The sequence below is a fragment of the Rhinopithecus bieti genome, unplaced genomic scaffold (assembly GCF_001698545.2).
Source record: "Rhinopithecus bieti isolate Rb0 unplaced genomic scaffold, ASM169854v2 scaffold_39703, whole genome shotgun sequence".
Taxonomy (NCBI): Eukaryota; Metazoa; Chordata; class Mammalia; order Primates; family Cercopithecidae; genus Rhinopithecus; species Rhinopithecus bieti.
In genome coordinates, this window is record NW_016816905.1 from 1,383,119 (window position 1) to 1,409,414 (window position 26,296).

General features: G+C 39.8%; 1 protein-coding gene across 15 annotated transcripts in view; it reads left to right on the plus strand.

Annotated features, from left to right (window-relative positions):
- RHOBTB1 (Rho related BTB domain containing 1) overlaps positions 1–26,296 on the plus strand; it is a 140,047-nt gene that overhangs the window by 78,364 nt on the left and 35,387 nt on the right. For 11 of the 15 annotated variants that reach the window (XM_017855499.1, XM_017855500.1, XM_017855494.1 and 8 more), the window contains 2 exons: positions 18,686–18,887; positions 19,250–19,353. In XM_017855499.1, coding sequence (XP_017710988.1) covers positions 18,696–18,887; positions 19,250–19,353 — 296 coding nt within the window. In that variant the 5' untranslated portion in view covers positions 18,686–18,695. Of the gene's footprint in view, positions 1–12,664; positions 12,812–18,685; positions 18,888–19,249; positions 19,354–26,296 lie in introns of those variants that run through there. The other 4 variants (XM_017855498.1, XM_017855504.1, XM_017855502.1 and 1 more) reach the window with 2 other exon arrangements.

The following is a 26,296-nucleotide window of genomic DNA, read 5'->3' on the forward strand; positions in this document are numbered from 1 at the left end:
TATAATCTTCACAGCAACCCATGGAAGGAGATAATTATCCCCAGTTTACAGATAAGAAAATACAGGCTCCGACAGATTAATTTGCCTAATATCACTTAGCAAGTATCTTAATCATTCCCTCACTTGTCATAGGTAGTTTTCATTTTTTTTTTTAAGACGTGGTAAATATATTTGCTTTTAAAACATTTCCCATTTATAAAATTATTACCTTAGATGGATATATTAGAAAGTATTTTTTAAATTTACAAGGGTTGAGATTTTTTGTTCATGTTATAGAGCTTTTCCTTTCAATTGTTTCATTTACTTCTTTGTGGGCAGAGAATTTGGTTGACAACAATTTACACTTTGGGGATTTGAGGCCTTATGGCCCAGTATGTGGTCAGCTTTTAAATGTGCCAAGAACACTTGAAAGAAAGCGATCTTTTATAGGTTTAAAAAGTGGGATATTTATTAATTTAGCCTTAGTATTTGTTATTCAGATCCCCCATGTGTTGTTTATTTTCACTTTCTTAATCTGACATTGCTTTATTCTGGTTTTTTGTCCCATATATTTGTTATTGTTGTGAGTTTCTCCTTATACTTAAAAAGTTTTCTTCATTTTATTCTATGTCTTTTGGTCTGTGAAGGTTCATGTGACTTCTATTACGAATTGGCCTTTTGTAACCTTCTAGATTATCTCTGGCAGATACTTTTTCTATACCATTTTGTAACCAAATTCAAAATAACTACGTAGGATGATCTTACGTTTTTATTGGCTTTGGTTTCCATAGTTCTTTAAAGCCTTGATGCCTTTGTTTGTTTTTAGTATTTAATTTTCAATTATCTCTAGGTGTTTTGGCTAGTATCTTTGAGCAGTTTCCTTAAGGGAACTTGGGTTTTTTTACCTGAGTCTTTGATATCTAAGAACAGCTTTAGGTTGCTTTCATATAAATATCAATTTGACCCAAGTCAGAAATTTATTATTATGTCCTTTTTCTTTCAAGAATCTGTTTTTTAAATTTTTCATTTTCAAGTATTATGGATGCATGTTAGTTGTACGTATTTATGGGGTACATGTGATATTTTGCTACAAACATAAAATGTATAATAATCAAATCATGGTAACTGGGTGATATGGTTTAGTTCTGTGTCCCCGCCCAAATCTCATATCCAATTGTAATCCCCACATGTTGAAGGAGGGGCCTGGTTGGAGGTGATTGACTCATGGGGCAAACTTCCCCTTGCTGTTCTCATATTGGAGTTCTCAGGAGATCTGGTTGTTTAAAAGTGTGTAGCACTTACCCCTTTGCTCTCTCTCTCCTGCTGCCATGTGAAGACACGCTTGCTTCCCCTTCACCCTCCACCATGATTGTAAGTTTCCTGAGGCCTCCCAAGCCATGCTTGCTATACTGCCTGCAGAACTGTGAGTCAGCTACACCTCTTTTCTTTATAAATTACCCATTCTCAATTCTTTATAGCAATGTGCGAACAGACTAATACATTGGGGTATCCATAACTTCAAGCGTTTATCATTTTTTTGTGTTAGAAACATTCCAATTCCACTCTTAGTTATTTTAAAATATGCAATAAATTATTGTTAATTTATTATAGTTGCCCCATTATGCTGCCAAACTCTAGATCTTACTCCTTCTGTGTAACTGTATTTTTTACCCTTTCTGTCCCCCTTTCCACTACCCTTCCCAGCCTCTGCTAACCACCATTCTATTCTATTCTCTACCTCCATGAGCTCGAATTTTTTTTTTAGCTCCCATATATGAATGAGAACATGAAATATTTGTCTTTTTGTGCCTAGTTTATTTTATTTAACATAATATCCTTCAGTTCCATCCATGTTGTTTCAAACAACAGGATTTCTTATCCGTTCATCTGCTGATGGACACAGGTTTTATTCTATATCTTAGTATTATAAGTAGTGCTGCAATAAACATGGGAATGCAGATATCGCTTTGATATACTAATTTTCCTTTTTTTGTTGTTTTGGATATATACCCAGCAGTGGGATTGCTGGATCATAATAGAGTTTGATTTTTAGTTTTTTGAGGAACATCCATATTGTTTTCCAAAATGGCTGTGCTAATTTGCATTCTCACCAGCAGCTTGCAAGGGTTCCCCTTTCTCTACATCCTCACCAGCAATCATTATTGCCTGTCTTTTTCATAAAAACCATTTTAACTGGGGTGAGATTATATCTTATTGTAGTTTTCACTTGTGTTTCTCTGATGACTAATGATGTTGAGCATTTTTTCATATAGGTGTTAGCTATTTGTACATCCTTTTCTAAGAAATATCTATGCAGTTCTTTTACCATTTTTAAATTGGATTTTTTTTCTGTTGAGTTATTTGAGCTCCTTATATGTTCTGGTTTACCCTTGTCAGATGGGTAATTTGCAAATATTTTCTCCCATTCTGTGGATTGTCTCTTTACTTTATTGTTTCCTTTGCTATGCTTGATGTAATCCCATTTGTCCGTTTTTGCTGTGTGATCTCAGGAAATCTTTGCCCAGCCCAATGTCCTGGAGTGTTTCCTCAATGTTTTCTTGTAATAGTTTCATAGTTTGAGGTCTTAGATATAAGTATTTAATCTATTTTGATTTAATTTTTGTATGTGGCATGAGACAGGGGTCTAGTTTCATTCTTCTGCTTATGGATATCCCGTTTTCCCAACACCATTTATTGAAGAGACTGCCTTTTCCCCAGCGTATGTTCTCGGCACCTTTGTCAAAAATAAGTTGGCTGTAAATGTGGGAATTTATTTCTGGGTTCTCTGTTCTCTTCCATTAGTCAGTGTGTCTGTTTTTATGCCAGTCCCATGCTTTTTTGGTTACTATAGCTTTGTAGTATAATTTGAAGTCAGATAATGTGATGCCTCCAGCTCTATTCTTTTTGCTTAGGATAGCAGTGATGATTAATACTGAGTGTCAACTTGACTGGATTGAAGGATGCAAAGTACTGATCCTGGGTGTGTCTGTAAGGGTGTTGCCAAAGGAAACTAACACTTGACTCAACTGAATCTGTAGATTGCCTTGGGCAGTATAGGCATTGTAACAATATTGATTCTTCCTATCTATGAACATGGAGTAACTTTCCATTTTTTGTGTCCTCAATGTCTCATAGTTTTCATTTTAGATAACTTTCACTTCTTCTAGGCATTTTGTTTTATTTGTAGCTATGATAAATTGGATTACTTTCTTGATTTCTTTTTCAGATTGTTCATTGTTGGCATATAGAAATGCTGCTTATTTTTGTATATTGATTTCATATCCTGAAACTTTACTATTTATCAGTTCTGATCGTTTTCTGTGGGATATTTAGTTTCTTCTAAATATAAGATTGCATCATCTGCAAACAAGGATAATTTGACTTCTCCCATTACAATTTGAATGCCCTTTATTTCTTTCTCATGTCCAGTTGCTCTGACTAGAATTTCTAGTATTATGTTGAATAAAAGTGGTGACAGTGGGCATGCTAGTCTTGTTCCAGATCTTAGAGAAAAGGCTTTCACTTTTTCCTCATGCAGTATGATACTGTCAGTCTGTTATATATGGCTTTTATTGTGTTGAGATATGTTCCTTCCATACCCAGGTTTTTGGGAAATTTTATCATGAAGGAATGTTGAATTTTACTGAATGCTTCTTTGGCATCTATTGAAATGATCATGTTGTTCTTTTCCTTCATTCTGTTCAGATGATGTGTCACATTTATTGATTTACATATGTTGAACCATCCTTACATCCCTGGGGTGAATGTCACTTGATCATGATGAATAATCTTTTTAGTGTGTTGTTGAATTTGATTTGCTAGTATTACGTTGAGGAATTTTGCATCTATGTGTATTAGATATATTGGTCTGTAGCTCTCTTTCTTTGTTGTGTCTTTGTCTGTTTGTGGTATTAGGATAACACTGGTCTCGTAGAGTAAGTTTGGAAGTATTCCTTCCTTCTTGATTCTTTGGAATAGCTTGAGTAGGATTGCTACTAATTCTTAAGTGTTTGAGAGTTTAGCAGTGAAACCATCAGGTCCTGTCCTTATTTATTTGTTTGTTTGTTTGTTTGTTTATTTATTTATTTATTTTGGACAGAGTCTTGCTTTGTTGCCCTGGCTGGAGTGCAGTGGTGCAATCTCAGCTTACTGCAATCCCTGCCTTTAGGGTTCAAGTGATTCTCCTGCCTCGGCCTCCCAAGTAGCTGGGATTACAGATATGTGCCACCACACCTAGCTAATTTTTATATTTTTAGTAGAGACAGGGGATGGGGTTTCCCCATGTTGGTCCAGCTGGTCTTGAGCTCCTGACCTCAAGTGATCTGCCCGCCTCAGCCCCGCAAAGTGCTGGGATTACAGGTGTGAGCCACCATGCCCAACCATGTCTTGGCCATTTATTTGATGGGAGACATTTTTATTACTGCTTCAATCTTGTTACTTGTTTTTGGTCTATTCAGATTTTGTGTTTCTTCATGGCTCAATCTTCGTAGGTTGCATGTGTCTAGGAATTTGTCCATTTCTTCTAGGTTTTCCAGTTTATTGACAGATAGTTATACATAATGGTCCCTAATGATTCTTTGAATTTCAGCAGTATCAGTTGTAACATCTCTTTTTTATATCTGATTTTATTTATTTGGGTCTTCTTTTTTTTTTCTTAGGCTGGCTAAAAGTTTGTCCATTTTACTTATCTTGTCAAAAAAATTCATTTTGTTGATTTTTTCTCTTTTTATCTCAGTTTCATTTATTTCTGCTCTGATCTTTATTATTTTCTTCTACTAATTTTGGGTTTAGTTTGCTCTTGCTTTTCTAGTTCTTTAAGACACAAAGTTGTTTATTTGAGGTTTTTCTACTTTTTTGATATAGGCATCTATTGCAATAAACTTTCCTCTGAGTACCATTTGTGCAGTATTCCATAGGTTTTGGAATGTTGTGTTTGCATTTTCATTTATTTCAATAAATTTCTAAGGTTTCTTTTTAATTTCTTCAATGACTCAATGTTCATTCAGGAGCATATTAGTCTTTTCTTGCGTTGCTGTAAAGAAATACCTGAGACTGAATAAATGATAAAGAAAGATTAAATTGGCTCATGGTTTTGCAGTCTTTACATGAAGCATGGTACTGGCATCTCCTCAGCTTCTGGGGAGGCCTCAGGAAGCTGATAATCATGGTGGAAGGTGAGAGGAGAGCAGCAGTGTCTCATGGCCAGAGCAGAAGCAAGAGAGAGAGAGTGAGTGGGGTGGGGGAGGAGCCACACACTTTTAAATGACCAGATCTTGTGTGAACTGAGAGCACGAGTTCATTTATCACCAAGAGGATGGCTCAAGCCGTTCATAAGTGATCTACCCCCATAATCTAAACATTTCCCACCAAGCCCGAACTCCAACATTGGTGATTACAATTTAACATGAGACTGGGTCAGGGACAAATACCCAAACTATATCTAAGAGCATATTGTTTGATTTCCATGTGTTCATATTGTTTCCAAAGTTCCTCTTGTTATTGATTTCTAGTTTTATTCCATTGTGGTCAGAAAAGATACTGGATATGATTTTTTAAAAAAATTTTGAGACTTGTTTTGTGGTCTGACATATGGTCTATCCTTGGGAATGTTTCATGTGCTGAGGAGAAGAATATGTATTCTACAACTGTTGGATGAAATGTTCTGTAAATGTCTGTTAGGTCCATTTGGTCTATAGCGATTTTTTTTCTTGATTTTCTGTCTAGATGATCTTTCTAATGCTGAAAGTGGGGTATTGAAGTCCCTGGCTGTTACTATATCAGGGTCTCTCTCTCTCTTTAGCTCTAATAATATTTGCCTTATATATCTGGGTGCTACAGTGTTGATTGCTATATCATCTTGCTTAATTGACCCCTTTGTCATTATATAATGACCTTCTTTGTCTCTTTTTACAGTTTTTGTCTTGAAATCTATTTTATCTGGTATAGAGATACCTAATTCTGCTCTTTTGGGGGGGATTTTATTTGCATGGAATATCTTATTCCATCCTTAAGACTCTCTAATGTGTTTTTAAAATCATCTTCAAATAGTGTCTTAGTGAAATTTATAGTCATTCATATCGTTATTTCCTTATGGAGATTTGTGTCCATTAGTTTTAGAAGATATTTTGATAAGATACAATGGGATTCTTATATAATTTGTCATTGATATGTAAACATTTTAGTGAAAAAAATGCATAGATTTGGAGTCTTTCATTGTTTTTCTCCTCCTCCTTCTCCTCCTTGTTTTTCCCTGCTCCTTCGTCTTTTTTGTAGTGGGAACATTTTGTTCTATTAAATCACACTATGCTCCTTAGTTCTCAGGAACACATACCATATTAGTCCATTTTCACATAGCTGATAAAGACATATCCAAGACTGGGTAGTTTCTAGAGAAAAAGAGGTTTAATGGACTCATGTTCCATGGGGCTGAGGAGGCCACACTATCCTGGTGGAAGGTCAAAGGCAGACAAGGAAAAAAATGAGATCCAAGTGAAAGCAGAAACTCTTTACAAAAACATCAGATCTTGATCATGTGAGACTTACTCACTATCCCCAGAACAGTATGGGGTAAACCACCCCCATGGTTCAATTATTTCCCACTGGGTCCCTCCCACAACACGTGGGAATTAGGGGATCTACAATTCAAAATGAGATTTGGATGAAGATTTAGATGCGACCATATCGCATACTATTCAAGAGATTGCATTTTGACAGTCAGTCTCTTTATTGTCTTTGGTCAATCATCAGTAAAGACAAAGAAAGATTGTCTTTACCTCTTTATTTAGAGAGAACTTCTTATGCTTGACCTGTATCTCACTAATTAATTTTACAACATTTTCAAGTCTACTATGTACTGTTGCCAGCATGGCTTTCAATTTGGTGACCTTATATTTCATTTGTATGTGGTCTTTCTTTATCTCGTCCCATTACCTACTTATAATTTCATCTGCTATTAGTTTACAAATGTATATTATCTTCTTTTACATGATTAAGTACATGAATCTGATTTTTGAAGTTTTTATTCTGCTGTTTTATATAGCACGTTTATCTAAGTGGAAGACCTTTCTTCTGTGCCTTTAGGTAATTTCTTGTACATGTCTATGCTTCAGGGTTTTTAATAGGTCATATGTTGAATGGTCTCTGTTTACACTATCCATACACAAAAGGATTCACAAAGGCCAAGGATTGAAGTATATTCCAAATGCTTGGATAACCATAGGCTCTGTCAAAGATCAAGGTAGGGCTGTCTCATAGCATTCCAGGAAATCACCCAGTTCCAGAGCAGACAAGCAAAGGTACTCAATATAATGTGAGCTGAGAGAACCTTTGAGGGTGAATGAATTACGGACAACAGTGAGGAATGTGACCATGGAAGTTATACTAATGTTCAGTCTTAAGAGGCAGCACCCCCTTACCTGACTCCCTCTTGCATTAACCCCACAAGATCAATCAGTTCTGTCATAGGGTCAAAACTGAAAGGGTCTGGTTGAGTGGGCTGGAGGAAGCAAAAGCAGAACAGAGAGCGTCTTTTTCCATACTTTGTTCTCTCTACCTGGTCCATCCTCAACAAGGGACAGTCAGCAAGGTTACTCCATGCTGGTAGCCGCAGGCTGGTTTCCTATTGGAGTCACTAGGAAACCTTCTTCCTCCACCCTTCTTTCTTCACCATTGTCCCAAGTCAGTGTGGCTCTCATTACTCCAGATAATGGGCATCTGTGGTGAAGAATGTTTGCCTACTTCCTGGGCCAATTCTTTTCCTTGTGGACATGGCAGTCTGCTGGTCATCAGTGACGTTCTCACTTGGCTCCATGGAAGTGAATTTGGCAGAAATCCTTCAAGTTTCTGGTACATGGTTACTTTTTACCATTAGTTTCTGGTACTGTTGTAGAGGCTGCTATCTGTACAGACTAAGGCTACTTGCAGTGAGATGATGGTAGAGGAGGGTTCAAGGCATCAGTGCCTTCATTGCCATCTTGTCTTGAAGTCCAGCTAATTGCATTTTGTGATGTGGCTCTTTTGGGCTTAGTCGGAACGCCTTTATTCAAGACTCACTTTCATGTTATAAATCATTATCCATATGTAATGGGTAAATGTGCCTCTCTTTTTCCTTTCTTTTCCAGCCAAGTAGTGACTCACCAAAAAACGTTGAGAATCCCTTGAATTAGGATATTTAAGTCTAAAAGTGGATGAGAACTTTATGAGACTTTTATATGTAAATATTATTAAGATTTATAAATCAACTCTAGAAACTAGAACAAAATAAACAAGCACTCGTTTGTTTTTCTAAATCCAGTCCAATCCTAAGGCCCTCCTGCCTGCACATATTGGGGCTCTCCTCCCCACGACCACCTTCCCATTTGGTGAAAGGGTGTGGTCCTTGGTCTCTGGTGGTTCCCGTGGTTACTGATGCGCTTCCTGTCAGGAGCAATGGTTGGTGCAATGCCATCTGTCAAACACTGCTCTTGTGATGGGCCACACAGATGTCCTTCGAGGTGTTCCTCTCACCAACTGCAGGCTTAGCCACACACTGCTGCTTTCGAGGCCACAGAACTTAATGATCAGTCACCAGAGATAGCTGCGTGCAAGTTCTCTGCCAGCTCCAGGTGGAAGGTTTTCTAAGAAAGGTGGAGTGGCTGCATTTTTATATTCAATTCAACAAACGTTTATTGAAAGCTGCGTATAGGCCAGGCACTGTGACAAGATTTGAGGATTTAAAGATGAATAACAATTTCTGTTGCCAAAAATGTATAATCTCGGTAGGGTAGAAGTGGAATGCATATAAACATAATAATCAGTATTACAAATCAGAATTTGATAAACCCCCTTAGAGACAGTGCAAAGGAAGGATGTTTGCAATGTGTCTTCTTCCAAAATGTAACTTGAATCTGTACTTGGCTGCATCTCTGCTGATTCTGCCCTGTCGGAGGCACCATCCTTTCTCTCCTAGAGAACTTACAGTTTCCTCGCCATTCCTCTGCCATTGCACCCCTGCCGACATGACATGTTCTCTGTACATACAGCAGTCTCAGTGATATTGGTGATTCCTTTAAAAAGCAAATCAGGGTTGGGTGTGATGGCTCATGCCAGTAATCCCAGCACTTTGGGAGGCCAAGGAGGGAGGATCACCTGAGATCAGGAGTTCAAGACCAACATGGTGAAACTCCATCTCTACAAAAATACAAAAATTAGCCAGGCATGATGGTGGGTGTCAGTAATCCCAGCTACTCAGGAGGCTGAGGCAGCGAATCACTTGAACCCAGGAGGCAGAGGTTGCAGTGATCTATCACGCGATTGCATTCCAGCTTGGGCAACAAAGTGAGACACTGTCTCATAAAAAACAAAAAAGCAAATCAGGCCTGTAATCCCAGCACTTTGGGAGGCCAAGGTGGGAGGATAGCTTGAGCTCAGGAGTTCAAGACCACCCTGGATAGCATAGTGAGACCCCCATCTCTACCAAAAATACAAAAAATTAGCCGGGCATGGTGGCACATGCTTGTAGTCCCAGCTACTCAAGAGGCTGAGGTGAGAGGACGGCCTGAGCCCGGGAGGTGGAGGTGGGGGTTGCAGTGAGCTGAGATTGTGCCACTACACTCTAGCCTGGGTGACAGAGCAAGCCTCAACTCAAAACAAAACAAAACTTAAAAAAAAAAAAAAAAAAAAAAAAGCAAATCAGAACCTACCACACTTCTGCTTAAACACTGCAGTGGCTTCTCACTGCATTTAGAATAAGATCCAAACTCCTGACTAGGCCTGAAAGGCTGAGTATGATCTATCCCCTCCTACCTTTCTAACCTTCCCGCTTCCCCACTTCCTCTCCCTCAGGCTCTCCAGGCCTGTTTCCTCTCCCATCTCTTGACTGGGCCCTTCTCATTCTCCAGATGGCCCGAATGAGGCCTCTTCAGAGAGGTCTCCCAGTCTGCCCCTTCAGGCTTCCCATCCATTATTTTTTCTCAACATCCCATCCTTTGGTTTTTTTCAAGGAACCCCTCAAATTTGTGATGATGTATTTATCTGTTTAGTTGTTTCTTTCCACCTGACTGTGAACCAACCCTGGCTTGCTTTTCACTGTACGCCTATAGGCCTGGCACTCATTCAGTGCTTAGCATATAATTTTTAAATTAAGATTGCCTTAGTCCCACAGGTGGAGAACGATTTCAGCAGGTGAGTTAAGGGCACGAGGAAAGGGCCTTTGAGCAGAAGTAATGACATAGGCAAATTGTCAAAGGAGAGGTTCCCTAGTATATTTGTAGAAGAAAGTAGACCCGTGTGTCTGAACCCAGCACAGTTCACTTATGATGGTTTTGAAATCTGCCCTGGAATTTTCATGCATCTTTTAAATTTTGGTTTAGTTTTCAAAAAATAAATGAAGTCTTTTCTTTATTTTTTCAATGAGGGCAATGTTTATTGAGAACAGTACATAAGGTAGAAAAGAAGATTGGTTTCTAATCTTGGTTCATCTCCCCACTGACCTTGAGTTTTAAAAACATAGAGAGCACGATCTTGTGTGGGTCTCCACTGTCATAGAGCCCTGGTGAGAATCATGAGCAGATGTAGTAAAAAGTACTTCTTTCATATCAGCAGGTGGTTCTGTAGTATGTGCATCCATAGACTTCTATGCAGCATCCTTTCTGTTACTTACTCTTTTCTTTTTTAATCAAAACAGTCCATTGAAAAAATAATATTGATTACAACAATGAATTCCATTGATTTAAATGGTGGAACACAATGTTATCCTGGAGATATAATTCTGTGAAGTTTTGATTCAGGAAAGTCCAACTCAGCCCTTGCATCTCTTTCCGGGCTCTGGGTCCATTCTTTATTCCAGCTGAGATGTTTATTTTATGTATGAAACAGCTCCCATCTACCTACAACTGATGATTAAAAGCTCAGAATAATGAAATCTGCACAGTCAAAACTTGACTGTTGGCTATAGTTATTATGCAACTCTTAACATTTTTCTTTTGTTCCTGTCAATAAAATAAAATTCTCAGCTTTTTATTTCAGAGCTAACTCTTCAAATACACTAAAATTTGTTGCACTAGTATTTTTTAATGGCTGAGCTAAATTACTTCTTAAAGTTAAGATTATATGCTTTTGGGAGGAATAAGAAAATGTAGTGTCTGAGCAATAGCATCATTCAGACTGTCTGTGAACAGCTAAATGGAGATAAGAGTACAAAGGTCACTCCATGGGCCTTCAATTTTTGTCTTTAAGCAGACTGCTCACCATGCCTTGATAGAAATAGCAAATATAGGGCCAGACGTGATGGCTCACGCCTGTAATCCCAGCACTTTGGGAGGCTGAGGCAGGCGAATCACCTGAGGTCAGGGAGTTTAAGTCCTGACCAACATGGAGAAACGCCATCTCTACTAAAAATAAAAAATTAGCCAGGCATGGTGGCAGATGCCTGTAATCCCAGCTACTCGGGAGGCTGAGGCAGAATTGCTTGAATCTGGGAGGCAGAGGTCTGTGGTGAGCTGAGGTTGTGCCATTGCACTCCAGCCTGACAACAAGAATGAAACTCTATCTCCAAAAAAAAAGAAAGAAAGAAAAAGAAAAGAAATAGCAAATATAACAAGAGACATAGCGTAGGTGATAAGATGCAGCATATCCCAATTCCTGGATGATTCGCAGCAATTAGGAGACCCCTAGTGGGGTTTCTTAGGCAAATGATAACTCTTTTCCTACCCACTCATCTTGATTTCTGAATTTCTCATGTTAGAGGAGTCTTGCACGCTTGCCTGAAATCAGTTAGTGGCCCTACACTGAAGTGCGCCTGTCTGAGCAAACAAGTACATCAACCACAGTGCCCTGAGTTATTGAGTTATGGTGGCAGAACTCTAGAGGTCTTCTAGGTGTCTTGTAAATGAGGGAGTGGGCATGCACCGAACTTCCTGGGAGTCTGTTTCATAAGAGAGGGACAGAACATCATGAAGGTCATCAAGGCAAAGACTGAAGGTTGGGTTGAGGTACCACCAAAGGAAGGAAAATGATGTGAAGAGAAGACAAGAGCAACTAAGGTCACATTTGGCTCTGTCCCTATTTTTCCGATGGGTGGCCCTCAGAGAGAGTCACCATTAAATTAGGGGACCTTTGGACCAGAGGGGTAGTCAAGAAAGGCTTTGCAGTAAAGGGGCATTATATAAGCATAGTTCCAAGCACTTTAGCAAATAGCTGTACCCCACAAACACTTGATGATTTGTTAAGTGTATGAAAGGGGCATTTTGAAGGTATAACCAACACACACACAAATTCACAAGCTACCACTCCATGATTTGTTAATACAGGAAAAAAAATGTGTGTATGGATGCGTGTACGTTTGTTTTTGTTTGTCATTGCTTCTCCTAGAACTCTTTATTGATACAGAGAAAAAAATAAATTAGTTTATGAGGCAGAGGGTTGTTAGGAAACCTTTCCAGAGGAGGTGATCTCTGAGTAAGGTTTTAAGGAATGACTAGAATTTGCAAGACAGACAAGGAATGGAAGAGGGTTGGCAAGAGGGAGTAGTGTGTCTATAGGCACTGAGATGGTGCTACAGGGTGAATGTCTGTATCCTCCCACAATTCATATGTTGAAGCCCTAACCCCCAATGTGATTGTATTAAGAGGTGGAGTGTTGGAGAGGTAATTAGGTTTGGATAAAGCCATGAGGGTGGAGCCCCATGATGAGATTAGTATCCTTTTAGGAAGAGGAAGAGTCACCAGAGCTTTCTGTCTCTGCCTGTCATGTGAGGACATCACAAGAAGACAGCTGCCTACAAGCCAGGAAGAGAACCCTCACCAGAACCTAGCCACACCAGCACCCTGCTCTCAGACTTCCGGCCTCCAGAACTGTGAGAAATGAATTTCTGTTGGCTAAGCCACCTAGTCTTTGGTATTTTGTTATGGCAGCTGAAGCTGACTAAGGGGGTAGTTAGAAAAGCTTTTTAGAGGGTATTAGGAAGGCTTTTGTGACAGAGCTGCCACAGTAGGATATCTGAATAAGGTTTTAAAGAATGAATAGAATTTGCCAGGCATACAAGGAATGGAGGAGAGTTGGCAAGAAGGAAAGGTGTATATAAAGGTAACAAAAAACATTTAGAATTTGAGAAAGTCATTTTGTATGGCCGAAGTGTGCTACGTTAGTTTCTCATTGCTGCTGCAACAAACTTTCAAAACTTAGGAGCATAAAACAAAATGTATTTTCGTATAGTTCTGAAAATCAAAGATCTGTCATGGGTCTCACTGAGCTTGAAGTGTTGGCAGGCTGTGTTACTTTGGGGGGCCTCAAGGGAGAATCTGTTGCCTTACCTTTTCTAGCTTCTATGGATCACATGCATTACCTGGCTTGCAGCCCCTTCCTTCATCTTCAAAGCCAGCAGTATAGCATCTTCATATTTCTCTCTGACTCTGACTTCCTGCCTACCTCTTCCGCATTTAAAGGACCACTGTGATTGTGTTGCACCCACATAGATAGTCCAGGATAATCTGCTTATATTAAGGTCAGCTGACTAGCAACCTTAATTTCATCTGCAACCCTATTCCCTCATGCCATGCAATGGAACATATTCACAGGTTCCACGGATTCCATGGACATATTCAGGGAGGCCATTATTCTGCATACCACATATACAATGCAAGACATTGAGGGTGACTGTAAAGAGTAAAGATGGCATGACCCATCAACCCTAGGTGGAAAAGATCATCCATTCAAAAGGGACCATCATCTGACATTTAAAAATAGAGGAGTGAAGGTACTAGAGATTTTCCTAAGGTATAATCGTTATGTTTCTGTTGACTATTGGTTCATAAACCCAAAACTTGGTGGTTTAAAGCAGTAATGATTTATGATTTCTCAAGATTCTGAGGGTTGGCTGGTGACTCCACTGCTGGTTTCACCTGGGCTCATTCATAAACTACATTCAGCTGTAGGGTTGGCCAAGCTGGAAGGTCCAAGATGGCTTTGCATTATCCAGCACTTGGTGACAGCCATTGGCAGGGCTACCTCAGTGGTTTTCAATGTGAATTCTCATCCCCTGCTGGGCTAGGCCAGTTTCCTTACATGGCGGGCTTGTGGCAGCATTCCAACAGCAAGAAGGTGGAGCTGCTGGAGACCTAGACTCTAGACCTCACACAGCATCACCTCCACTGCATTCTTTTGGGCTGAGCAGTCAGAAGCTTAACATTAATTCAAGAGGAAGGGAAATAGATTTCACCTCCTGATGGGAGTTGCTGCCGTGGCCTTATTTCATCCAGCACAGGCTGTACAGGTAGGAGTTTTTGTTCTGAGAGTGGAATTTTGAAATTTCGGATTTCAGAGGTAAAATGTTTCTGGATGACAATAATATCCAGCACGTGTCCAAAAGGAGATGGATGGCTCAAGTAGAATGTGGTAAAGATCACTGGCACTGAAGGAGAGAAGAAATGGTGGGGCTAGGATATGGGCTGCACCATCCTGTGGGCCCAAGAACGCTGTGTGGGCAGGGAGTGTGGAGGAGTGGCCTGAAGTCCAGGAGATGACAGCAATAATAGCGGACAGGTATGAGATGATCAGACCAGATGGGGTGATTCTGTAGACCGTGAAGATCATGATCACGCTTTTCTAGGTCACCCTTGTGAGTGGTGGGAACCAGAACTACTCCACCATGCCCTTCACTTCCCCACCTGCATGGTCTTGTTTATTTAACAGTTTTTCAAATAAACTTGTCCCTTCTGACTTCTGAATACTGTGCAAGTGGATTCATCAGGTATTGGTGAAAATATGAAATAACGTTCAAGTCAGTTTTGAGTAAGATGGCAGAGCTGCCGTGGTAGCAGATTACCAGTGTGCATTCTTTCAAGCTTTTTTTTTTTTTTCCTACCTTCCTTGTCTCCTCAGGTATGTATCTAAGTATGAGAGGGTCTCCACATCGATCAGCAGGATTTATAGTGGTGACATTTATTAATAGTGTTAAATGAATAATACTTATTACTCTCATTCTAGGTAAATAAAAATCAGAAACCAGACAGTCATTATCCAGATGGTCCTAAGAGTACACTCAACCATCAGAATGCTAGATATGAATAAATTAGAGCCTGTAACAAGTGGAGAAGGATAAAATTGCATATTTTTATAATTACTACCATAATTTAACGTTTCTGTGTTTATGTGTAACAAATGAACAAATGATTTACAACAATGCAACTGTAGCATGAGTTTCCATCCTTAGCTGTGACTTCACATTCTTAAAATGCTTTTTAGAGTACCTCAAGAGACATTTCTATTCCAAATAAAAGATTTTCAGTATTTGGAAATTCAGTGAATGCTTCCTGGAAATTCCATATCTGCAGCAAGTGATCTGGGCCATGAATATTTAACTCTGCCCAGCCTTTTATTTTCCCTTACATATTATCCATTTCGCACAAGGGTCAGCACCTTTGGCAGTCACTTTGGTCTCGAGCAGACTGTTAGGGATTAGAGGACCCACGGATGTTATTCTCACCTTTGACAGAGAAATTCTTCTTAGGACTACTCATGAAATGTGTCTAAAAATAAGTGAAGTAATGATAGTTTTTGTAATCATAGCCTTAATATGAAACTAGAAGGGCTTCTGTTACTCTCGAAGTCATCTTCAGTGAAAGCGACACAGCCATTTCATCAGTGCTGTTATGATTCACCTTATTTGGGGGATTCCTTCTTGGGGGCTGCTAGCAGGGCTAGTTTGCAAGCCTACCAGAAAATCAATTCTGTATTGTTAGTGTCCTATTCTCCGTTTTTACCAAGTCTAAACATCCTCCCAAATTTTAGGGATTGTCTCTATATGACATTTATCTATCAAAAAAATAAATAAATAAATAAAATTCACCCTTAAAAGAGTAAGGTTTCCCACCACTGAGGACATTTAAAGTAAATGAACCTCCATTTCCAAAGTTGTGAGACGCCAACTAGAATCTGTTTTTCTGATTCAGGCTACTACCCCATGCTAATGTAACCAGAAACTTCTCAAAGAGTGTTAAGTATTACCATTTTTATTCTGGAATTTAGAAATGCCTCAGGCAAGCATTTTTAACACAGCTTTCTGATCCTAATATCTTTTCATTAACTGTGACCTCTTCCCCGCCCTCTCCACACCCAAAACTTTTTTCTGTCTTCTTAGCTTAAGGTCAGCTATACCACGTCTTGTTTCTGTGTTCTTTCATTTTCAGTGAGTTACTGTTTGGTTAATTCTTCCAAGTTGTATCCTTTTTATAGAACTTTGTCATTATTCGATTTATGAGTTTGCATCTAATTGTGGCCTTCCACCTTACTCAATTTTGTTGTCATCTGAAGGCATTCAGCATCATGATTATAATTTTTGAAACCATCAGTGTGTCAGGTACTACACTGAGGACTTAATTCATCAGTTCACATAATCCTCACAACAACCTTAGGAGATGAGTATTATTATGATTCCCACTTAACAGATGAGGAGACTGAGGTTCAGAAAGTACAAAAACTTGCCCAAAGTCCAATGACTGGAAAAGGGGGGAGCTAGGATTCAAACTCACATCCTTCTAAGGCAGGGTTTCACAACCTCAGCCCTGTAACATTTGGGGCTGGGTAATTATTTGTTGTGGGACATTGTCTTGTGCATTGCAAAATGTTTAGCAGCAGCATCTCTGATCTTCTACCCACTAGAAGCAGAACTCCCTCCACTAAGTGACAACCAGATATATCTCCAGATACTGCAGAGTGTTCCCTGGGATTTGTTTAGGATCCACCAATCTAACACTAAATTCATGCTTTTGCTATGTTATACTGTTAGACGGGTAACTAAGAAAACCATAGAAGTTTAAAACTAAATTTGCAAGAAATCAATTTTAGGAGTCACCATGCCTGGTTGATCATCAGAATTGGAGATTTTTAAAGACTCCTTTTCCCCACCCAGGATGTTCAGGATAAGTATTTGTTGGGTGGACAGGTATCTGACTGTTTTAAGCCTCTCCACGGTATAGGAATTACAGATCCAATCCTAACCTAAGCACACATCTGTTCCTCAAATCACTCTACTCCATTCCTGCCAAATCGTTCTCCAGCCTCAGCTTTAACACATCTTGTGATGGCATTACAGTCGACAGTTCCATACCCTTCACTTTCTGAGACAGCCCATGTTCCAATAGTCCTAACTGTGAAAAATAATTCTTCTTAATATTCTTTCTCTATATCCCTGTCAATGCCCTTAATCTCATATTATCCAAGTTATCGTTTTCTCAAATCAGATGAATTAAACAAACACTTGAGTCCCAATTATGTATTAGACTTTGCTCTGAACAGTTTCTTTACCATAGCCATTAAAGTCTTTACTGACTCCTTAAAAATGACTGTCCACCCACTTTTTTCAGTTTAACAATGGACTTCCATTGCTTGTCAGCCTTTTGACTAAGATCAAGTGTAGTATCTGTTCTTATTACAATAGACTCCCTCAAAAATGCAATTATAATTAATTAACATATTAAAATCATACATGGCTGGCCTCCTACCCAGCTGCTACTGGTAAGCAGTCTGCACCCCTGTTTGTGAAGGGTCCTGTCCCTGGGGAGACCAAGCTGGCAGGTGCTTTTTTCTTCCTCTTGGCCTCTCATCAGCAACCCTGTTTAAACCTTCTTGGATGATTTCAGGAAGATTCCAAAGTAGCTCTCCTGGTAAAATTATTCTTTGCCATATGTTCCAGATTTCTTGATGAAAACACAGAAGATAATTTTTTTGAATCTTATTATGGGCCTTCTTAAGAATATCTTTTTTGTGGCTGGGCACGGTGGCTCACGCCTGTAATCCCAGCATTTTGGGAGGCCAAAGTGGGGAGATCACTTGAGATAAGGAGTTTGAGACCAGCTTGGTCAACATGGCAAAACCCCATCTCTACTAAAAATATAAAAAGTAGCCGGGCATGGTGGTGGGCACCTGTGATCCCAGCCACTCAGGAGGCTGAGGTAGGCGAATCGCTTGAACCCAAGAGGCAGAGGTTGCAGTGAGTGGGGATTGCACCACTGTGCTCTAGCCTGGGTGACAGAGTGAGATTCCATCTCTCTCTCTCTCTCTCTCTCTGTCTCTGTCTCTCTCTCTATATATATATTTATGAATTATGAATTTGATTTAATACAAATAAATATAAGTTAATTTGATTAAATTTAGACTTACAGTTTACTCTTCTTTGACGTCAGGTAGTCTTTCAGCCTGCACTTTTCATTATTCTCTAAGTCCCCATAACAGTTTTGAACCTATAGAAAACTACTTTTCAACAACAGATATTGGCTAATGGGCAATATTATGATGAAGTAGATGCTAGCATTGCCAAGGCTGCCTATTGTCCCAATGTTGATGTTTAGCCCTACAGGTGACCGGACTTGCTAGCAGGCCAACGTGAGTAGCCAGTAGGCTATAAATGTGTGCCAGCTGTCCCGACAGTGGCTGAATGGAGCTCCAGTAGGCAGGTTGTGTTTAGAGAAAACCAAGAAGAAAATAACATGTTAACGGGAATAAACCGTTTGGGGTCAAAATAACAGTCCCATGTTTTTGTACTTGTGTGAGATATAAAAAGAAAACTTGAGTGTCAATTAGGCTTAGTATGAACTTCCAAACATTCTTGCCTGTGCTTGTGCACCTCCAAGGAAGTGGCTGGACGAAGGCAAAACTCCCTGAACCTCTCACGTCTTCGATTGCTCTGGAAAGCCTTGGTGTTCTTACTGCGGTGTTCACTCTCTTCTTACAGAGTTTTATAAATGGACGCTGACATGGACTACGAAAGACCCAACGTTGAAACCATCAAGTGTGTGGTCGTGGGTGACAATGCCGTGGGAAAGACGCGCTTGATCTGTGCCAGGGCATGCAATACCACACTCACGCAGTATCAGCTGCTGGCCACCCACGTGCCAACCGTGTGGGCGATTGACCAGTACCGCGTGTGCCAGGAGGTAAGATGCACAGAGTGTCTTTAGCATCCCTAGGGCACATCATTGCTGGTTACCAGTCTGATTTTTTCAAGGAGGAGCATGGGTAAATTGCACATTCAAAACAAAACTAACCTTTTTAGTGCCACAAAAGAAAACAAAAGTAAAATGCAAACCGGAGACTATGGCTCTGGGTATCCTGAATGAGGGTTGAGACAGGTGGTTCCAAAAAGGGAATTAAGACTTAGCTTAAATCCCATTAGATAGAATAAGGAAACTGAATGCAAGTGAATTGAGGGGCACTGAGGGTGCTGACTTGAACACACTTCTCCTGGGGAACTTCTTACTGACACTGAGCACAGATGCTGTCTCTCTCTCTCCTGCAGGTCTTGGAGCGTTCTCGGGATGTTGTTGATGAAGTGAGTGTTTCTCTCAGGCTTTGGGATACTTTTGGTGATCATCACAAAGACAGACGCTTTGCATATGGCAGGTAAACCAAGACTAGTACAGCGCAGTTGAGCTTGAGTGCAATTTCCTTTTCAAAACCAGCAACTGGTTCACAAATCAACAAAAACCACATCATATGGCCTTGAAATGTGTTGGGTTCTGCACTGTGTCTAAGAAAAGAAAAAAGAAAAAAAAAGAATGGTATTGTTTCCTGATGTCAAGAAAAGCAGCATGCCCTGCCAATGAGGAAGTACTGTGTTGAAAACAAGCAGTGATCAAGCTGGAAGGTTTGCTAGATGAGGATTCTGTAACACCCTCCAACTGCAGGCTGCTTTGATTGCTGGTTCTCTGAGTAACACTTCACTTGCCTTCTGTTAGAATGTTTTATGTTATTTTGGCATTTGGTCACCCTACTTCAGAAGGACTCTTTGGTCTTTTCATGACCATATTGGCAGAGTCTAATGTTATTTGCTTTGAGTTTTGTGTTATCTGAAAAGTCTGTTATTTTTATTAGAAGGTCATTTTAAAAGAAAGAAAACATCTCTGAAGTCCTTTGCAAGACATATTTACAAAATGAACAGAAACACTAATGTTTATTTTTTATTTTTAAAAAAAGGAGAAAAAATCTAGTAATGGGAAAACTCCTCTAGAAGGACATTAATATGGGTAGGAACATGGTCAAAGTGCCTTAAAATATTTAGCAACCTCTCCTTGCCACCATAACTTAACGTCTCTCTCAATGAAAGGGTTATAGCTCTTAAAATCTGGATTAGTGGAGACTTTTTTTTACCACTTAATTATAAATGAACACATTTCATTTTAAGTGTAGAATGTAGATATCATGGCCTTGTTGTCTCTTAACATTAAAAATCATGTTACCTTACAGGATTTTATTAGTTAGGAACTCCAAGCACATGAATTACTCCTTGGTATTGAGATAAGCATTTCTGAAGATTCTTCTATTTCTCCAAGCCAGTAGCTCTCTGAACAGACTTTTATTGTCATTTATCTAAGTGGCCTAAAATAATGAATAAACTGCTGAAAGAGTTTGCCCTATTCCTAGGAATTATTTCACACACTGAAAGAATCTGTGACCTAGACCACTTTTTTCAAGAGGACTCAGAAAGAGAGATATGGAAGCAAAACACGGTTTTCATGTCCCCTTGGTAACAAGGACTTTTGAACTTAATATCCGACATCATAGATAGTTTTCTTTTCCTTGAATTTCCTGGATTTTGTTTTCTTCCTCTAATGTTCTTGATTGTTATCTTAGTTGCCGTTTTGCTTTTTTCTTTTGTCCAATTGTCCTACGTGTAAAAATAACAATTATAAATGAACCTGCTTGTAACTGCTGGGCAGTCAGGTTTGTAACCGCTGTGGTTTTGAGGAAGCTTGATTTGATGACTTTAGGCAGTGTAAGGATAAATACAATAGATTTCAAAGGACTTTTTTATATCCCCACTTCTAAAATGGTGTTGTGACAATGATGAGCCTGATGATGAGTTAATGGAAATATTTGGGTTTAGACTCTAGAAACTATTTCAACAGCTCAGTGATTTGTTGCCACTAGAAATGCATGCATTTGTCAATACCTGTGAAAAAAAAATACCACGGAAAAAAGGAGAAAACAACAACAATGAAATGTATCATTTCAAACGATGAATTTTAACGTGACCCCTTCGCATAAAGCTGGTGTGGTGGTAATAAAAGGGCTGCTTCATTATCTTGTGAGATTCCTGCATAGTGTTTATTTAATGGCACAATGACCTTCGTAGATCCACACTGGGCCTTGTCCAGCTCCCTGACATAGCTGGAGTCATTTTACAATACAACATGCCATACCTGTGTGTATGTTCCCTCCCAACAAAAATAAGCTGCTCTTTCCTGTGACTCCATCGGTTCAAAGTGCTTTGTTCTGCTCCCTTGTCTGTAACATTTGGTTCTGTCAACTATAACCCATTATCCCTTTGGTAGAAACAGGAAGTGCTCCCCCAAGCCAACTTTGATTCTCTGAGGAACATAGAGGGGCTTCAGGAACACTCCCGTGTTTTTGGCCACGTTCTCCTTGGGGCCTCACTTTGTGTGCATGTTTGTACCTTGTATTTCCTCTGTCTTTTCCAGTTCCTCACAGCCTCCAGGCATCTTGACACAGACCCCACCTCTAGTTAAAGAACAAAAACCAGAGCTCCTCTCTCTTGCACTCCAGCATCTTTCTGTAAATGCTAAATATGTAAGATCACATTGACGTAATGCCAAAAAATTACATTTTTATGGAAAAACCTGAGAGAAGTAGTTCTTTTATTCACTCTAGGTCCCTGACCAGTACATTTCCCTGCTCTGAGAGAGCTGTTTAATTTCTTAATGACTTCAAGTTTTACCTTTATATCATTCGTGAAGGTGAGGAATCATAATTATAGCTTCTGACAATGTTTGTTTTGCAAACCTGTTTTGTGACTGACATTTTTACTATACTTAGTGAGAATTACAATTCAGTGGGATGTACTCAGACATAAACTCTGAGGCATGTGAAATACGTTCCCTATACTTGGAAATGTATTTGAAACCTTTTTAAAATAATTAATTTGATTCTTGTGGTGACAGTGAGAGAAGCCAGATTTCAACCAACATGTCTTAGACCTTGCCTTCAGTTTTCTCTGCTTCATAGCAAAAGATAGTTAATAAGTTGCCCCTCAAACATTCTTTGGCATGGACAAGCTGTAGTTTGCAGAGAGGATTCTGTGGGATGAGGAGTTGTCAGTGGCAGGCAGTTGGCCAACTTGAATTTGCAATGTTCCTGATGTGGTATAACCACAGTGTTATTGCTCTCTTATGATTTAAATGGAACTATTCTACCCATTTTTTGCCCATTAGAATAAAATCTTCAATTTATCAAAAACCTGCTGTGTGCCAGTCAACACATTAGGTGCTTTGCCAACATTAGTTAATCCTTTCAGGAACTATAGGAGGCAGAGATGATCTTGGTGCTACCATTGAGTAAAGGGTTGAATTCTTTTACTACCATAAATCTTCCCAACAAATGAGTCTCAGAGGCAGATTCAAAGTCACTCTGCCTGACTCCTGGCTCTCACTCTTTCCACTGTGCCAAACTACCTCAACCTACTGGGACCCTACATTGGTGAGCTGGATTTGTATTTGCTCTTTTTGATTTGTGCAAAGATTGGAACTCGAAGAGATTTCAAAAGGTCATCTGGGTGATCCTGTGTCTTCAGGAAGGGAAATCATCCATCTGTCCAAAAAGAAGTATTGATAGGAGCCCTTCTATTCCATGGAGAAGAAGGAAACAGAGTAGCATGAGCATTGTAATGCTCTGCACTTTGAAAACTGTCGACCCTCTCTTCTCTGGAGTGAATAACTCCAGCTCTCTTATGGCCTTTTTCCCACCACCTACTTTATATCCACTTTTGGATGAACTTTTGAAGCTCTTTTCTGGATCTTTTAAAATGTCAGGAACAAAACCGTACATAGTAACCGTGACTTTGATCAGCTGCTCGATTTTGGCAAGGAAAGCTCCTCTTCTTAAAGGGATGTCGCTCAACTCAAGAGTTGTCTCCTGGAGCTCCTATGAGAATGAAATGTCCACATTTAGGGACTTAGCACTGAAAATATAGACAAACAGGATGGGCTCTGCCTTTATCAGGAATCTGGCCCTTCAGTCCCCGTATTAGTCAGTTCTCACACTGGTAATAAAGATGTATTTGAGACTAGGTAATTTATAAAGAAAAAGAGGTTTAATGGACTCACAGGTCCATGTGGCTGGGGAGGCCTCACAATCATGGCAGAAGGCAAAGGAGGAGCAAAGTCACATCTTACATGGTGGCAGGCAAGAGAGAGAGCATGTGCAGGGGAACTGCCCTTTATGAAACCATCAGATCTCATGATACTTACTCACTATCATGCGAATAGCATGAGAAAGACCTGCCCTCATGATTCAGTTACCTCCCACTGGGTCCCTCCCATGACACGTGAGAATTATGGGAGCTACAATTCAAGATTTGGGTGGGGACACAGTCAAACCTTATCAGTCCCTTTTGTCTAGTCATGCACAGGTAGATAATTACAGATTCTATTGTGTTTTTTTTCCCCCTATAAAATTTCCTTCATTTATCTGCCTGCAAGTCAGAGAACCTCCAGACACTGAATAAAGCCTATGTTGCTGACAGTGATAACAACAAGTACAGTTTAATAAGGGCGCCCCATGCGCCAGCCCTGTGCTACGTGCTGCACGTGTCCTGTCCTGCTTCATTCTTGTGGCGAGCCTGCAAAATAGGCTCATTTCACAGTTGGAGAAACAGGCACAAAAAAGGGCCATGGTCAGACAGCCAGGACAGAGTGGAGCTGGACTTTCCTCTTGAGTCTGTCTGACTCCAAAGCCCATATCTTCCCCATCCACCATGCTGTTGTAGCTGGTGATGATGATGAATGACAAAATTACTTGAAATTTCCTCCTGGTACAGTCTGAATCTTACACAGTCCCATGTGGACCCTGAAGACCAGCACTCACAATCTATTACCAGCTCTGATATTCCAGTGTTCCTCTTAAATTCTTTATTCCACAGCAAAGAACTTAATTCTTTATATGCATCCGTAACTAGCTGAGTATGAGTCCTTTTGTTTTCGGTAAAAATGATACATCCAAGCAAACTCTCTGAGAGTGAATGGGAATCTTGGCATGTTTTCCCCAAATCATTTAACTAAAACATTCAGAACCACTGTACTTCCCCTTATCCCCAGCAATTTCTGGGCATATTTTCAATCCTATTGGAACCCATTTATTATATAGCTTATTCTTACACACTGATTTTTCTCAAACGTTGTTAGTTCCTATAAGAAGTAAAGTACGTGTTTTAAATGATAATATTAATCAGAGCTATGGTTTCTGGGTGTCTAGTTTCATGTTGAAGGTACCTGTAATCAGACACGAATGAACACACCCCATTCTCAATGCACAGTTGAGGCCCTTTAAAAAATTCAGGACTGTAGTGACTGGTGTTTGTATCTTTGCCTGGGATTCGTTGTGCTTGTGTTTTATGGCAAGGGAAAAAGTAAGGATCAGTGTATGTGTCCAGATAGAGCATTTTGAGTTAGCTCTTAATGTTCATAGCACATTCTAAAAGCTGGGCCAGAAGTAACATTGTAATGACGATGTTAGGACCGCAAATAGCCTGTTGCACAGTGAAATGTCAAGTGGACCAGGATGTGGACCAGGGCCAGGACTAGGACATACTGAGGGAGTCACTTGTCTTGGGTGTAAAATGTAAACAATAATAATCTTAAAAAGACAGGATCACCATTGCTGTTTTTTTTTTTTTCTCCTGATTCCTCAGACACAATATGGAACTGTTACTGATGCTGACTTTATTGAAAATTTTGATACTTTGTCCACCATGGATTTTTTGCCTTAATTTTTTTTTTTTTTTTTTTTTTTTTTTTTTTTGAGAAGGAGTCTTACACTGTTGCCCGGGCTGGTGTGCAGTGGCGTGATCTTGGCTTGCTGCAACCTCTGCCTCCCAGGTTCAACCGATTCTCCTGCCTCAGCCTCCTGAGTAGTTAGGATTACAGGTGCCCACCACCACACCTGGCTAATTTTTTGTATTTTTAGTAGAGGTGAGGTCTCACTATGTTGGCCATGCTGGTCTTGAACTCCTGACCTTGTGATCTGCCCACCTTGGCCTCCCAAAGTGCTGGGATTACAGGTGTGATCTATCGTGCCCAGCCTGAATTTTGTTTGTTTGTTTGTTTGTTTGTTTGTTTTGTCTGGATCACTGAGGTTTTTTTGGTACCCTCTTACATTTTGCACTTGAAGCAAGTGCTTTGTTTTCTTTATTCAAGTCCTGGCCCTAATGGCAGACTTTATAAATAGATAGCAAAGTAACTAAGGGAAGAAAGTTAGTAATGCATGTGCTTTTTATGGAAAAGTAATCCAAACCACACTTTTAAATATATGGTACCAAGAGGTCTTGGAAAATTATCACTGGTTGTGTCTTAAAGGCATTCAGTTCAGTGTGCCGCTGTAACAAAAAGAACTAAAAATTGCTCAGGTTACAGAAAAAAAGTAGAAAGACATGAAAGAAAAGCAGCAATTTGAACCAAGAGATAGAAATAGTTGTTCCCTAAGAGGTTAGGTTACAACTGTTAGCTCTGCTATTTGAACAGGGCAGTCATTCGGATGTAAGAGTTCTGGAAGAGGTGAATCAGCCCATTTTAGCCAGTACCTAGATGACTCTGAGGCAGATGGTCCTCTGGCCCCACTCTGGTAAACACTGTCCTGGAATTTTCCAATGCTCGTTACCAAACCTCAGTCAGAAGGGAAGAATCTTTGATGATGAGAGATAGAGCTTTTGAGTAAGGGACGCCAAGCAAAAAAGAGCACATACTGTGTGATTCCATTTCTGTAACGTCCTAGAAAATGCAATCTAATCTATAGTGACAGAAAGTAGATCTCTGGTTTCCTAGAGAAGAGGATGGTGGGGAGGGATGGATCACAAAGGAACATAAGGATATTTTAGGGGTGATGGAAATGTTTGTCATTTTGATCATGATGATGGCTCGGGGGAATACATATGTCAAAATTAATCAAATTAAACAACAAATATGCAAATTTGGTGTATGTCCATTATATCTCAATAAAAATTCTTTAAGAAGAGAAATAGGCCGGGTGTAATGGCTCACGCCTATAATCCCAGCACTCTGGGAGGCTGAGGCAGGTGGATCACTTGAGGCCGGGAGTTCGAGATCAGCCTAGCCAACATGGTGTAACCCCATCTCTACTAAAAATACAAAAAAATTAGCCAGGTATGGTGGCACACACCTGTAATCCCAGCTACTCTGAAAGTTGAGGTGGAAGAATCACCTGAGTGTGGGAGGTAGAGGCTGCAGTGAGCTAGGATTGTGCAACTGAACTATAGCCTGGGCAGCAGAGCAAGACCCTCTCTCAAAAAAAAAAAAAAAAAAAAAAAAAAAAAAAA